This window comes from Daucus carota, chromosome 1 (assembly GCF_001625215.2).
Source record: "Daucus carota subsp. sativus chromosome 1, DH1 v3.0, whole genome shotgun sequence".
Classification (NCBI taxonomy): Eukaryota; Viridiplantae; Streptophyta; class Magnoliopsida; order Apiales; family Apiaceae; genus Daucus; species Daucus carota.
In genome coordinates, this window is record NC_030381.2 from 38,246,374 (window position 1) to 38,260,592 (window position 14,219).

General features: G+C 31.9%; 1 protein-coding gene across 1 annotated transcript; it reads left to right on the forward strand.

The window, feature by feature from the left end:
- The first annotated feature begins 1,424 nt into the window (after window positions 1-1,424).
- LOC108205427 (receptor-like cytosolic serine/threonine-protein kinase RBK2) lies at window positions 1,425-4,703 on the forward strand. The gene is made up of 8 exons (XM_017375385.2): window positions 1,425-1,832; window positions 2,367-2,737; window positions 2,823-3,074; window positions 3,173-3,327; window positions 3,495-3,574; window positions 3,684-3,819; window positions 3,927-4,076; window positions 4,260-4,703. Exons 2-8 carry the CDS (start codon window positions 2,386-2,388, stop codon window positions 4,443-4,445), a joined length of 1,311 nt encoding a protein of 436 aa, XP_017230874.1. The 5' UTR covers window positions 1,425-1,832; window positions 2,367-2,385; the 3' UTR covers window positions 4,446-4,703.
- Window positions 4,704-14,219: the final 9,516 nt, after the last annotated feature.

Genomic DNA, 14,219 nt, shown 5'->3' on the forward strand with positions numbered 1-14,219 from the left:
TTCAGTATTATCTATTAGCTTAATTGGGAAGTATGGTCAATATAAGAAGATGCTGGTGGGGAGGGGAGGCGCCAATATGATACTAACTTAATTATAATCCTTCTTAATTGTCACACTTTGAAGTTTTCAGGTACAATAATCTTTGTTAATTGAATAGTGACAGGCACCTTGCTATTGAATGATTAGACAATTAAGGTGGCTTTCACGTTTCCTTAAAGTGAATTTATATAAAACTATCTTGTTAATTTGGTTAGTTTTTAAGATCCTCGAGTAATAATATGTATTCCGAATGTTGTTTTTATACTTTTTTATAATATAACGTAACAGACAAATTTAAACCAGTATATTATTAATTTCGACCGTAAGCTGTAACCAATCATATGTTATCAATTAGATTCAGCAAAAAATAAATTTAAAAACACTTTTTAGATATCCGTCATTTTCATTATTATATTTAAGAGAAATTGGTATATTGGTCTAAATTAGACACATTATTGAAATTGTTCTGCCGCCGTTTTTTAGTTTTGACTTTTTTCTGATCAATCAAATTTTAATTGAAATTTATGTATATTATATAATGAAAAAATTGAAAAAATAAATTAAATAAAATATATATAGTTTACTTTAGAACAATATTTAAGCGTCCTAAAATTACATAAATATACTCCCTCTGGTCTCTTAAGTTGTACACGCAGCGGAACCGGCACACACTTTAATCCTTCTACTTAATTCTATTCTATACATTCACTATCTGGCACGCACTTTAATGCTTCCCTAAACTATTAAATTTTATTCAGAAAAGAAAATTTAAAAATAAGTTATAAAACTACATTTTATTGGGCATTAAAGTGCGCGTCAAATAGCGAACGTATAGAATAAATTGGGACGAAGAGAGTAATTTATAAAATCAATTTAATGAACCACACGTCAACTCTAAACATGTAAATATCGAAAACGAATAATAATTTTACAGTAGAGTAAGTAAAATATTATTTGATATATATTAAATAATAATTTTTCCATTAAACGAACTCACAATTTTGAGCAAGGCCTTTTCTCCTCTATGTAAGAAATACACGTGCTTACGTTATGTTGAACCTTGATTCAGATCTCTTTCGCTAATATAATGAATTAATCAGTTAAATCACAGATCAACTTATTAAAATTTATGCAATAATCACACAAATTGGCAATTTCAGATCTACACAAATCAGAAAATCGAGAATTTTTAGAAATATACAACAATTTAGAGTGGTATATATGTGATATATGTCAAAAAAGTACACTGGACATGATGGCTGTGGACCGGGGGAGCACAACTACGAAATGTACAATTAGAGCTGGCGTATCTGACTCGAAAAGAATATTAGAGTACTATTCTCAACATTATTATTAAAGTTGACAATGAAATCTAAAAATAATTTAATGTTGTTCTCCTTGCATTCTCTGTTAAATTCATCAACTTTTCAGTTCTTGAACTGCAACTCTGATCAAACAGTATCTTAACAGCCTCTTCTACCAGATACACATAAAAATTTAGATTTATTTCCCTCTTTTCTTCTGATGAATCTTTCTTTATTTGTCTTATTACAAAAGGGTGTGCACAGAAATAGAGGGAACTAAAGATCTTCTTACAGTACATCCAAGAATTTTTTGGAAAGTGGTATCTTGAAGAAGTGGTAATAAGAGCCCATGCCAGATAAATTTTATCTGTAAACTTGAATTATACACCTCTTGCTTCACCCCTTTACTCATTTCTTGAAATATAATTCATACATATTTATTCCCTGCTCTCTCTTTCATTTCTGGTGAATAATGTTCAAGAATCACTGGTATGTTCTCTTAGCCTGAACCTTTTTTTTTTTAATTTATTATTATGCTTGTTTAGAATTCTTTGGCAATTTATCAGGATTTTGTTGAATAATTGTGTTATTGTCTTGTTGGTATATGGGTTTTGATTATTTGAAGCATCTGTTAGGAAATTAGTATGCACTGTTATGTTACCTGGTTAAGAGGTTGAGAAGGGTTCGAGATTTGGTGGAGGGCCTGGAGGCATGTGTATAAGTATTTAAAAATCTGGAATTCGACCATTATGAATAAAGGAGTTAAAATTTATGTGATAGTTTTCTTTTTCATGGATTCTTGTTTTTGTTTCATGTTTCTCTTAGTGTTTTGTCAAATTCATATGTTTGAGGTTTATGTTCAAGGTATTAGTGATTGTTATGTTGAACTAGAAGCAACTCTGTTGCACCTGGTGCTATGATTTTACTGTTTGTTTTTTAAGCTGAATGAATTTTGGCTTTAGTTTCAGCATATTTGACAATTCTCAGAATAGTTGTGCTGAAATATGTCGATATTTGTTGTAGATAATTTTGGTTTTGAGGTATGGAGAAAGAAAAAGAAGATGCATACTCACCTACTGGGGTACTTGAAGATTACTTGAAGAATACAGATTCCGACAGTGTCTCTACGAAAGAAAGCACCTCAGAAATTAAAGATCAGCACTTCTCAAAACCCCCTTCTCGGTGGGCTGGTTTTGTGCAACTACTGAAAACAAAGTCAAAGAGACATATAGGCACCCTGCATCCTCTTAATCTTTCTAAGAGACTTAGCAGTAGCATGAGGGAAAACGTGGCAGCAAGTCCCCCTGCCGATTCAGATTTGAACTACTTTAAGCCTCATTGGAAGAATTTTACCTTATCGCAACTCCAATCTGCTACCAACAATTTTTGCCATGGTTTGTACTTTGCTTGTGATTTGAGATATCAACATTGCATAATATGCAGCATTTGATTAACTTACTATGATTTTCTGTGCAATAGAAAATCTGATCGGGAAGGGAGGTTATGCTGAAGTTTATAAAGGATGTTTGCGAGATGGGCAGCTTGTTGCAATTAAGAAACTGACTAAAGGATCCCAGCAGGATAGGATAGGAGACTTCCTAGCAGAGCTTGGGATCATGGGCCATGTCAACCATCCCAACACTGCCAAGTTGATTGGTTATGGGGTTGACGGAGGCGTGCACCTTGTTTTGGAGCTCTCTCCTCATGGTAGTCTGGCATCAGTACTTCATGGTTAGTATAGTTTATCTTCAATTTTTAAGGTTGTCATTTCACTTGAAGTTTGCAACTGTCGTGTTGTGTGTTGACATCAAAATCGTAATCAATTACAGCAACAGGTAGAAGATTAGATTGGAGTATTAGGTATAAGGTTGCCTTGGGAACAGCTGAAGGTCTTGTATATCTTCACGAAGGTGGTCAAAGGAGAATCATCCATAGAGATATCAAGGCTGCAAATATATTACTTACAAAGGACTTTGAGCCTCAGGTACCTTCACATTTGATCCTGGTGGCCTTGCCTTTTCAGTTTTTATCAACATTTAGATCACAGAGCTGCATACTTCTGCATTGTTTTTCCTTTTGTGTATAACCTCAATTCAGTTTTACTTGGGATTGATATGAGCTTACATTAGAGATTCACTGTTTTCTATACAGATTTGTGATTTTGGGCTTGCAAAATGGCTCCCGGAACACTGGACTCACCACACTGTGTCTACATTTGAGGGCACATTTGGGTTCGTACATCTGTATCCATTCTGTAGCCTGCTTATCCATTTAGAGTGGTACATCAATGAATTTAGGTTTCATCGCATTCACTTTAACATGAATCTTTAATGTTGGCAGCTATCTTGCTCCTGAGTTCTTGATGCATGGCATAGTAGATGAGAAAACTGATGTTTTCGCCTTTGGAGTACTGCTGTTAGAACTTATTAGTGGACGTCGAGCATTGGATTACTCACAACAAAGCCTTGTGATGTGGGTATGTTTCATTCCATTCTCATCTCCAACGCCTTCAAGTTCCCTTACTAAATATATTACATGTACTGATAATTATGTGGGCACTAAAATTGAATTTGTTCATGACAGGCAAAGCCTTTGCTGAAAAAGAATGACATCAGAGAGCTTGTTGATCCTTCACTTCTTGATGACTACAACTCCCTGCAGATGAACCTTATGGTTTTATCTGCTTTTCTGTGTGTGCAGCAGTCATCAATCAGGCGTCCTCAAATGAGTCAGGCACGTACTGCTATTAGCTAAAATTTTGATTATTTGTATATGCCCGAATGAACCTTGTTGGATGAAGATTAGTACTAGATAGCAATCTTAAGCAGATGTAGAAATCCAATATACAGTCTTTGATCATTTCACATAATCTCCACCTACTATAAGACTATGAATAACATACTCAATTCCCTGCAGATTCTACAGATCTTAAGAGGCGATCACATGAGCTTGGAAATGGTTAAAAGGTGTAGAAGGTCGTCACATTGGAAGAGGTATTACGAAGAACTTTTTGATGCAGAGGATCATCATCTCGCAGCATTCTGGGACTCAAATGTTTTCAACAAGCCGAAACAGATGCCTCTGCATAAATGGCTAGTTTGAACATCACCTTTTATCTTCCTAGCTATTAAGTATATAGTTTAAGCCCCCTGCCAAAAGTCTGAATCAGTCGACTTTCCGCAAGAGGTGATAAGATTAAAGATCTAGACGATATCAAAAGAATACCATATCTATTTTCGTTGAGATAATGTTATCAATCAATATGTAAATACTCCTTGATAGTTCAAATGATGTTTTAGTTAATTACAGGCACAGTCAGGCACTCAAATACTCAATGACAATGAGACCTGAGTTTTCATTCATGTAAATAGTTGAGTAGTCGATGAGAATATCGTAGGTTTGTAACATACACAATTTAGTAAATTTACATAGTACATACTTTGTACTAATGATACAAGTTACAAATTTTCTTTCCTCTAAACTCATTTTATAAGTACTTACTCTCCACCCGAACCCGATTTGTTATTTTCTCGGAAAGCATTATCAGTACTTACCCTCCACCCGGACCCGATTCAGAGTCATGATCAGGTACTTCAGCTGTAATCCTGCAGATTTTCCATGTTCACAAAAAACAGGTCAATGAACACTGAACTACAGGATACAGTAAGAAGTTGCCTAAAAAATGACACTGGTAACAGTGGCAAGTAGGGGGAAAAAAAGCGTCCATAAGTTGGTCAAAAAAATTAAGCTACCTCTATTTAGTTCCACGATTAGTGTATATTTCACTAAACCCCGTCTCTTATGTAACGGTCCAGAAACAATGACGCCGTTTAGGTGAGTTTAAAATAAGTGTTTCTTGCTTAAAATAAATAAGTGGAGTAGAAGTTAGAAGCAAGATAAGACTTATAAGTAATTAAAGTGTTTGGGAAATAAGTAGAAACCCTGAAACAAAAGCTAGCATTCCTAACTTTTTATAAGTGCTTCTTGACTTATTACACACACGAATAAGTACTCCTAACTTATAATACCAGAAGCTGGACTTATAAGTGTTAAACAAGGTATTTATTATTCTTGTGGGGTGTTAACCACTACTTCCATCGGTTCTTGGAATATAGTTCACCAATATTCAATCCTTGTGTATAAGTCCAAAATTTTTCACTGAAAGTCGGGTAAATGGGTTCTTATTAAAATTTTAATGGGTTACAAAATTATTTTTGTTATAAATTATTGTTTAAACCCAGGCCCAAGTGGGTGCCTGGGCACCCCCTCCCTTGCATGTCGGTCGGCCCATGACTGACGTGGTAGCTGACATGGTGGGGTAATGTGGCATCTCGGTGGGTCCCATTGCCGACATGACATTTGGGTAGAAAGTGTAAATTTCAGAATATTGATGTGCTAACTAGGGGTGCATATTGTAAGTTTTTAGGTTTTTAGGCTAACATGGGATTATATTTGAGCATCTCCTAGAGAGAGAATATATAAAAAATATCTTCTATCAAGATGATTTGATTGCATTGCAATTATAAGTTACTTTTATGTGCACCTATATATCCTTGATTACGCCAGAAGAGCCACAAACTTAGAATAGTTTGAAAACTATGAAAATAAAAACAAACACCAATATAATAACCAATATAATGTAATTTATATAGTATTTCTTATGATATATTTAATTATTACACTTGTTAATACGAAAATAGATAAAACATAAGTAAAATTGAATAAATATGATATTTGTGTACACCTAACAAAAACTTAGTCAAACCTTGTGTCATTTCTTTCACTTTATTAAACATATTGGTAGTTGTTGGTTAGTATGTCTTTTATTAATTATATGGGGTTGTAACCGTTAACTACTACTTCCATCATTTCTTGGAATATAGTGCACCGAATTCATTTCTTGTATATGAGTCCAAAATTTGTTATGGTTACGTGCTGCTCGCATTTAATTCAGTAATAAATTACACAGTTGTACATCCACATCCAGCATATACACCGTACACCTCTAAGACATTCATAAGAACTTAACTAAGAAAAAGAGGGTTACTAGTTCCGCCATGGATTCCGTTAAGCAACTGAGGCGCGACTATACTACTTTTGTCAAATCGGCACACCGCGAGGTTAGAATTCTTTAGCTCTGTTTTTCAAAAAAAATGTTTCTTCAACATATTATTCTAACCCCCAAAAAAGCACTAATGTGATATAGATTGGTAACGTCCCCATTTTGATTTAAACTAATAATGATGAGTTGTTGTTTCTTTGATGTATATACAGGGAATTATAAGTCGTCAGTTTATACATCTACAGGCTTTGCATGGTGCAGATGAATACCCCCAATTTGTATCAATTGTTGTTAACCAATTCATTACTTTATCGGAGGGAATTTTGCCTAAACTCGACCTTGCTCTGTCAGTCATTTCTTTCTTTTAGTTTATTTTGTTTTTATAATATTTTGTCTATATGTTTAGATTAAAAGATATGATTGTTCGTTTTGATTATATGTATTTACTTTTGCTTTATTATTTAAACAGTGAACAAAATCTTGTTAATTCCGAAGTCAAGAGCAATGTTCATCGGATGAAGGGTTCCAGCATGAGGTACACATGTGTAGGGTACAGTCTATAATGCAGATGGAGCAAGCAAACTAATTAAATTTGTATCCGTGAAAGAATAATAGTTTATATACATGCCTTGTGTGTTGGTTATATTGATTTAAAAAGTTTTGTAAGAGTCTGTATTTTTTGTTTTGATGTGCAAGCACTTTCATCCTTGGTTTATTCGTTGGTAAGTTGTTATTTATCTTATGAAACTTATACAACCGGTGTTAATTTGCTTGAGGATGTACTGTGGTTTGTGTCCATGTAACTGCGTGCTATCTAAAAATGATGGTTGGGAATGTCATTACAATTTTCCCATGTCATATAACTTTCACTAATATATAGCTATTATGTTTGCTGGCTACAACTATATATGTTTATGTATTTTATATTGGTCATGTATTAAGTTATTGACTAATAGTATCTTTTTTTTTCTTTGTAACAGTGTTGGTGCTCGAAAGGTGAATGACTTATGCATAGGCTTTCAAGCTTATTATGATGCCGGAAATCAGGAAAAGTCAGGCTTTCTTCTCTTTCACACTATAAATACCATAACTAATGTCAATAAGTAGAATTCACTTGTTTTGTAAATCAATATTATGAATTCAAATGGAGTTGTTACAGTGAAATGCACAAGTTTGCAGGTATGCATGGCAATGGGTGCAGAACAATTGTGTTAAATTTTCGTGACTGTGTAATTACTCATCATTAGTGAATTCTTTACCATTCTAAAAATGTTAACCCAAAAGAATCTAGAAATAATCCAGCCAGTATATATACCCTAGGGATTGTAGTACTTAACTGTAGGTAGATCTCGAATTTAATTAATTGAATCAATTGGTTAAAGCTTAGGTGGTAAAAAATTGATACACTTCTCAAATGGAAATTAGAGTATTTCGTATTCAAATGTATGCAAAAGTAAGCCGTTGAGTCTCTTGTTTGTCATTCAAATCTAGATTTTGATCCTCTCTAGGTTTTCCTAATTCTGCAAACTGGGCAAATAACACTCGAAAATGATATGTGATTTATAATTATAATATTTCAATGAGAAAAATATAGAAATCTAGATTTTGGTACACAATTTTGTTTTAAACATAGTGTTGTATCTGGTATAATCCATTGATTATGTTGTTGCCACTAGTACTTTGCAGCACACCATGTTGATACATTATGTGATGTCTTAAAGGTGTCTTTTGTGCAGATGCCTTGAATTCCTTTCCCAAATAAAGGAAGAGTATCACTTAGCAAAGGACAAACTGCAGACGATGCTCCGTGTAAGTACACTATGTTTTTCCACCTTCAGTTGAGCTTCATGCTTTTCTTCTTAGTGATTTTGCGAACATCTGCGTTCATATATTTCAGAGAGTTTAAGATCATAATACTCATTCTAAACATCTCTTAGTAGTGCCAACTTAAGAAATATAAAATCAACATGTTTTACTTAATTACTATATTTAAACATTGTTATTTGTGTACACAGTACTTAATAAATATAATATCTATATATTCGTACTAACCACACTAATTTGAACATGTAATTAATTTAACAAGAATTTTTATAGGGTTTGTAATGTTTTATAGACTAGAAAATAGGGGTATTGCGCGCAACTTCATTTATTTTATGAAATAATTATATACTTTCATTAAATTATAGATTTGATTCTTTTTTTAGCATCCTCAATTTTCAATGTTATATATATATATATATATGTTTTTTTAATTTATGCTGAAGGAATCATCTCTCTGTATATGTGCAGCTGCAACAACAAATTTTAGAAGCTGGTGGGACTATTCCGAATTTGAAATAGTCAGGGTGGCCTCTGAATCTGGCCAAGTGCTTATTGAAACCATTTTGTTGTCACCTAGTGATAGATTTGGTCTCACAGTATTTTTAGAATTTTAAAATTCTTGGTTTGTTTTATTTATGTTTGGATGATTTAGAATTATCAATAGTGCAAGACATGGGGCTCATGATTTGGATGATTTTTAAATTAATTTTTCTCTTGGATGATTTTATTGCATTGCCATTATTGGTATGGATGATTTAATTGCATTGCAATTACAGGGTACTTGCATGCTGTACAATTGTTCAAATATATTTTCTTTCCAAATCTTAATTTAATCAATACCTTTTATTATCTGGAATCCTTTATAAGTACCAAATTCGATCAAACTCTTATGAACACCTATACTTGATTGAGCTAGAGGAGCAACAAACTTAGAATAGTTTGATCACTATAAAAATAAGAACGCACCAAAATAATATAATTTATAGAGTATTTCTTGTGATATATATAATGTGAAAGTAGATAAATTACAAGTAAAACTGAATAATGTGACATAATATATCTGATAAAACTTTGTAAAATTTCATTATATAGAAGAGTTATATTCAAATATATTAGGCACTCATGGCATGACACTAGTTAAACTATAAGTATAAATTTTAATGAAGAAGAGACATAGATATAAATAATAAAAGTAGGAATAATCAATAAAAATTAGAATAAATAATATATAGAGAGAATCGATAGATTTTATAAGATGTGACGACGCTTAACAATATTAATAATATATTCACTATCATTATAATGTTATACTCGTTGTGCTATTTTCGCACAGTTCTTGTGTAGCTCAACTACTACTAGTTCAAGTTCAAAATAATAGAAAATACATTAGCTCCTTTTAATTATTAATTTCCATTATTGTTGAGACATGCCATTTCAAAGTGCTGGATTAGTTTGTTATAAAATACACGAGTCATCAAAACTCATCCCTCTCATATCTCCATCTCAGTTTATCATTTCTTCCTCACACTTTTCATAATTCTCTCTAATGGGTAGAAATTTAGAGATGGTTTGTTTGGTTTACAAGCTCAACTGCTCAAGCTTAAAGGTCATTTTTGAATTTAAGTTAAAAAGTGTCTGTCAGTGTTTGAAAATGTTAACTGAGTAATTGAATGTGCTAAGTTGATATTTGTATATTAAATATTCGATTTACGCTCAAACCTTCTCTATATGTTTCACTTTAACATACTAGTAATTGTCAGTTATTATTCCTTTTACTAATCATGTTTAGCATCTCCATGCTTGCTTATGTGGTAATGTCATTCGGTTCAACAATAAATATACACGTGTATACTCTTACTTCCGACATATATGAGCAACCTAAGTACTAAGGAAAGAAAACGAGTCTTACTAGTTAAAATCGAGATATCCATAGATTCAATTAAGATATTTAGGCGCGAGTATGTCTTTGTTGCCAATTCGGTAGATATTTTAGCTCTCTTTTTTGAAAAAATGGTTCTTTAACATATTATTTTATGACCCCAATTGTAATAGCTCATAAACATTTTGACTTATTCACAACTTATTTAATGTGAAGGATAAAAAAATAACCGTGTATTCAAATGTATACAAAAGTAAGCCGTTAAGTCTCTTGTTTGTCATTCAAATCTAAACATAACGGAAAATACATCAGCCCCTTTTAATTATTAATTTCCATTATAGATTAGAGTTGAGAGTGTAGATATGTCATTTCAAAGTGGTGGATTAATTTTTTATAAAATACATAAGGCATCAAAACTCGACTCTCTCGTATTTCCATCTCATTTTACCATTTCTTCCTCACACTTTTCATAATTCTCTCTAGTGGGCAAAAAATTAGAGACTGTATGTTTGGGTTATAAGCCTGAGCTTAAAGGTCATTTTCGAATTAAAGTTAAAAAGGGTCTATCGGTGTACGATAATATTAGCTGAGTATATCTGTATAGTCATATATTTTGTTTTTACTCAAACCTTCTGCTATATGTTTCACTTTAACAAACATACTTGTAATTGTCAGTTATTTTCCTTTTACTAATCATGTTCAGCATCTCAATGCTTGCTTATTATTTTCTATAAATATTGTAATTTAGTTCAACAATGAATATACACACTCGTATACTTTGCTTCCAACATATATCATTTTTGGGCCGGACCATAAGCAATCTATGTACTAAATCAAGAAAACATGGCGTACTAGTCAAAATCCAGCATGGAAGGTTCTTTGACATATTATTTTATGAACCCTGTTGTAATAGCTCATAAACATTTAAAATTTATTTACAGCCTTAATGTTTTAATGAAAAGGTTAAAAAATTAACCGTGTTGTTTTATTTTATATGAAGTTACTCGAAATCATAAATAAGACAGAATTTAAAAAAATAATCTAGATCATAGCATTAAATTTTTTGAAAGTAGTTAGTGTAATTTAAAAAATTATAATAGAATGATTTTGAATAGTCAAATATTGGTCAATTTGATCAATTAAAACTCAAAGAAGATGATTAAATTGGAATGGAGCCTAAATCCATCTTTATGTATGAGTCCAAAAAAAAAAAAAAATTATGCTTACCCGACGGAGTATATTTCACCAAACCCATGTCAGTGTCCAAAAATGTATTTATTATTCTTATTATCTTATAGGGTGTTAACCAATACAGTACCTCTTTATCATTTTATGAAATATAGTTTACAGAAAGTCAATTCTTATGTATGAGTCAGAAATTTGTTACTGGTTGTAGAAAATATACAGATGTATACATCTATTTCTAATTTTGAGTTGGACCTGCTAAGAGCAACATAACTAAGGTAAAAAAAGAGGCTTACTAACTGAAATGTGAGACCACCATCGATCCAATTAAACAATTTAGGCACGAGTATGTTTCTTTTGTCAGATCGGCACATCGTGAGGTAAGAATTTTTGTTCTAAGTTTTATGAATCTTCAACGTATTATTTTAGCCCCCCTAAAAGCACCGATGTGATTTAGATTGGTCATGTCTTCAATTAGGTTTAGACTAATAATGATGGGTTGTTTTTTCTTTGATGTATATATAGGGGACTATAAGTCGCCAGTTTATATATTTACAATCTATGTAAGGTGCAGATGAATACCCCCAATATGTATCTAGTCTTGTTAACAAATTCATTGCTTTATGGAAGAGAATTTTGCGTAAGCTCGATCTTGCTTTGTTAGTCATGTTCTTTCCTTTCTTTTATTTGTTTATATAATAGTTTGTTTATATGTGTAGATTAAAAGATATGATCATTTGTTTTTTATTATATGTCTTTTACGTGTGCTTTATTATTTAAATATTAAACAAAATCTTATTGATTTCGAAGTCAAGAACAAAGTTCATCGGACGAAGGGTGCCAGCATGAGGTACATATGTGTATGGGTGCAATCTATAATGCAGATCGAGCAAGCAAACTGATTAAATTTCATTTGTGAAAAAATCATAGTTTATGTACACGCCTTGTTTTCTGGTTATATTACTTTTAAAAGTTTTGTAAGAGTCTGTATACTTGTTTTAATGTGCAAGGCCTTTCGTCCGTGGTTTATTCGTGATAAGCTACCGTAGAATTCAAGGTTTTGTTAGATTTGTTAAACATTTTGGAACCAAGACATGATTTCGTCCTAAACCCGGACACTAGTTTGGGTTTGGGTGAAGTGTGGTGGATGCTAGTCCGGGCGAAGACCAAATCTCCTGTATCCACCCAGACATGAACATTAAATGTCCGGCTAATATCTTGTGTAAATGTTTGCTGATATCTTTGTCTAAAAAGATAAATGAGGCCAGCATTCTAGTTATTACTACTAGTTATTAATTACTCCCTCCGTCTCAATTTATAGGTCCAGTTTGGAGAAAAAAAATTGTCTCAAAATACTTGTCCTTCTCTTCTTTCAATACAAATTTATCTACATATTAATTGTGATTTTTTTGAAACTCAACATTATTCTCATTTCTCAATGCACTAAATCTCTATATTTATTGTGATTTTTTTGAAACTCAACTATATTCTCACTTATCAATGCACTAATTAATGATACATGAGATAAGATTCCATCTAACAAATTTTTTTCTTAATATGTGTGTTTATTCCAAAATAGACCTATAAATTGAGACGGAGGGAGTACTATGTAATTTCACCGCACTCTAGAGTTACCCCAGAGTATTTGCGTAGGAGATTTTTTATTTAGGCTCTTGACTTGAAATTTGAGGAGAATAAGAAAAAAGATTACTTCAAAAGACGGCTCTTAAATCACTAAGAGCTTCTTATTTCTCTCTTCCCTTTCCTCAAAGTTAAGAATAGGGATGGCAAAATTTTCCGAACCGATGGATATCCGACCGAACCGACCCGAATGGTTTTTACCGAGCCCGATTTTTATGGTTTGGTTTCGGGTTTGGTTTTTATTTTTAAAAACCGATTGAATTTGGTACGGGTTTGGTTTTTAGGCCAACCGAACCGATACCGACCCGAATAACCTGATATACAATATATATATATATATATATATATATATATATATATATATCTGTGTGTGTGTGTCATATTTATATAAAAATAGTCATTATCACTAGATGAAAATATATGTGTAAAAAAGAATAATTATATTGTTATCTTTTTTTTAAATAATTTTTCATCACTTATTCAAATATTGAATATAATACAAATTTATTTATAAATACTAAATACATATTCTTATAAAAAAAATAAACATAATCTAGTATTAAATAATATTTGAACAAAAGAAAAGTATCATCAAAAAATTTGTTCAACTAAATAAATAAAATAAAATCCATACAATCTTATATTAGAATATAATGTTTTATTTTCTTGTGTATAGCAATTAATTTACATTGAGGATATGTGTAATAAATTGAGGATATGTTAAATTTTGAAAAAGACTTGTTTATTAACCTATATTTTAGATATATTTTTTTAGAATTTTTTATATAATTTTCGGTTTCGGTTAAAACCGAACCGAACTGAAAACCGGTGGTTCGGGTTTGGTTTTTGAACTTCGGGTTACGATTCGGTTCGGTTCGGGTTCGGTTTTGAAAAACAGTATTCGGTTCGGTTTCGGTTTTCGTTAAAACCGAACCATACCGACCGATTGCCATCCCTAGTTAAGAGCCACCATCTAGTTCTTAACTTATTTTTTCACAATAAAAAATTCATTCTCTCCAATTCACCTCCACTTAACTTTGTTATAGTGGAGCCCGATATGAATAAAATATGAAATAAAGAAGTGATATAGAGAGTATTGTGGAATTTACACTCTTAACTTTGTATTAAATTGCTAAGAGCCACATTGTTTTTATTATTATTAAGAGTCAACTAGAAAACTCTTGGAAATGCTCTAACTATCTCATTTTTTTCAACTCAGTATTTGTAAATTCAATTTTGAAATAATTAGTTTTTTTTTGAATAAATGAAATAATTAGTTTTAAAT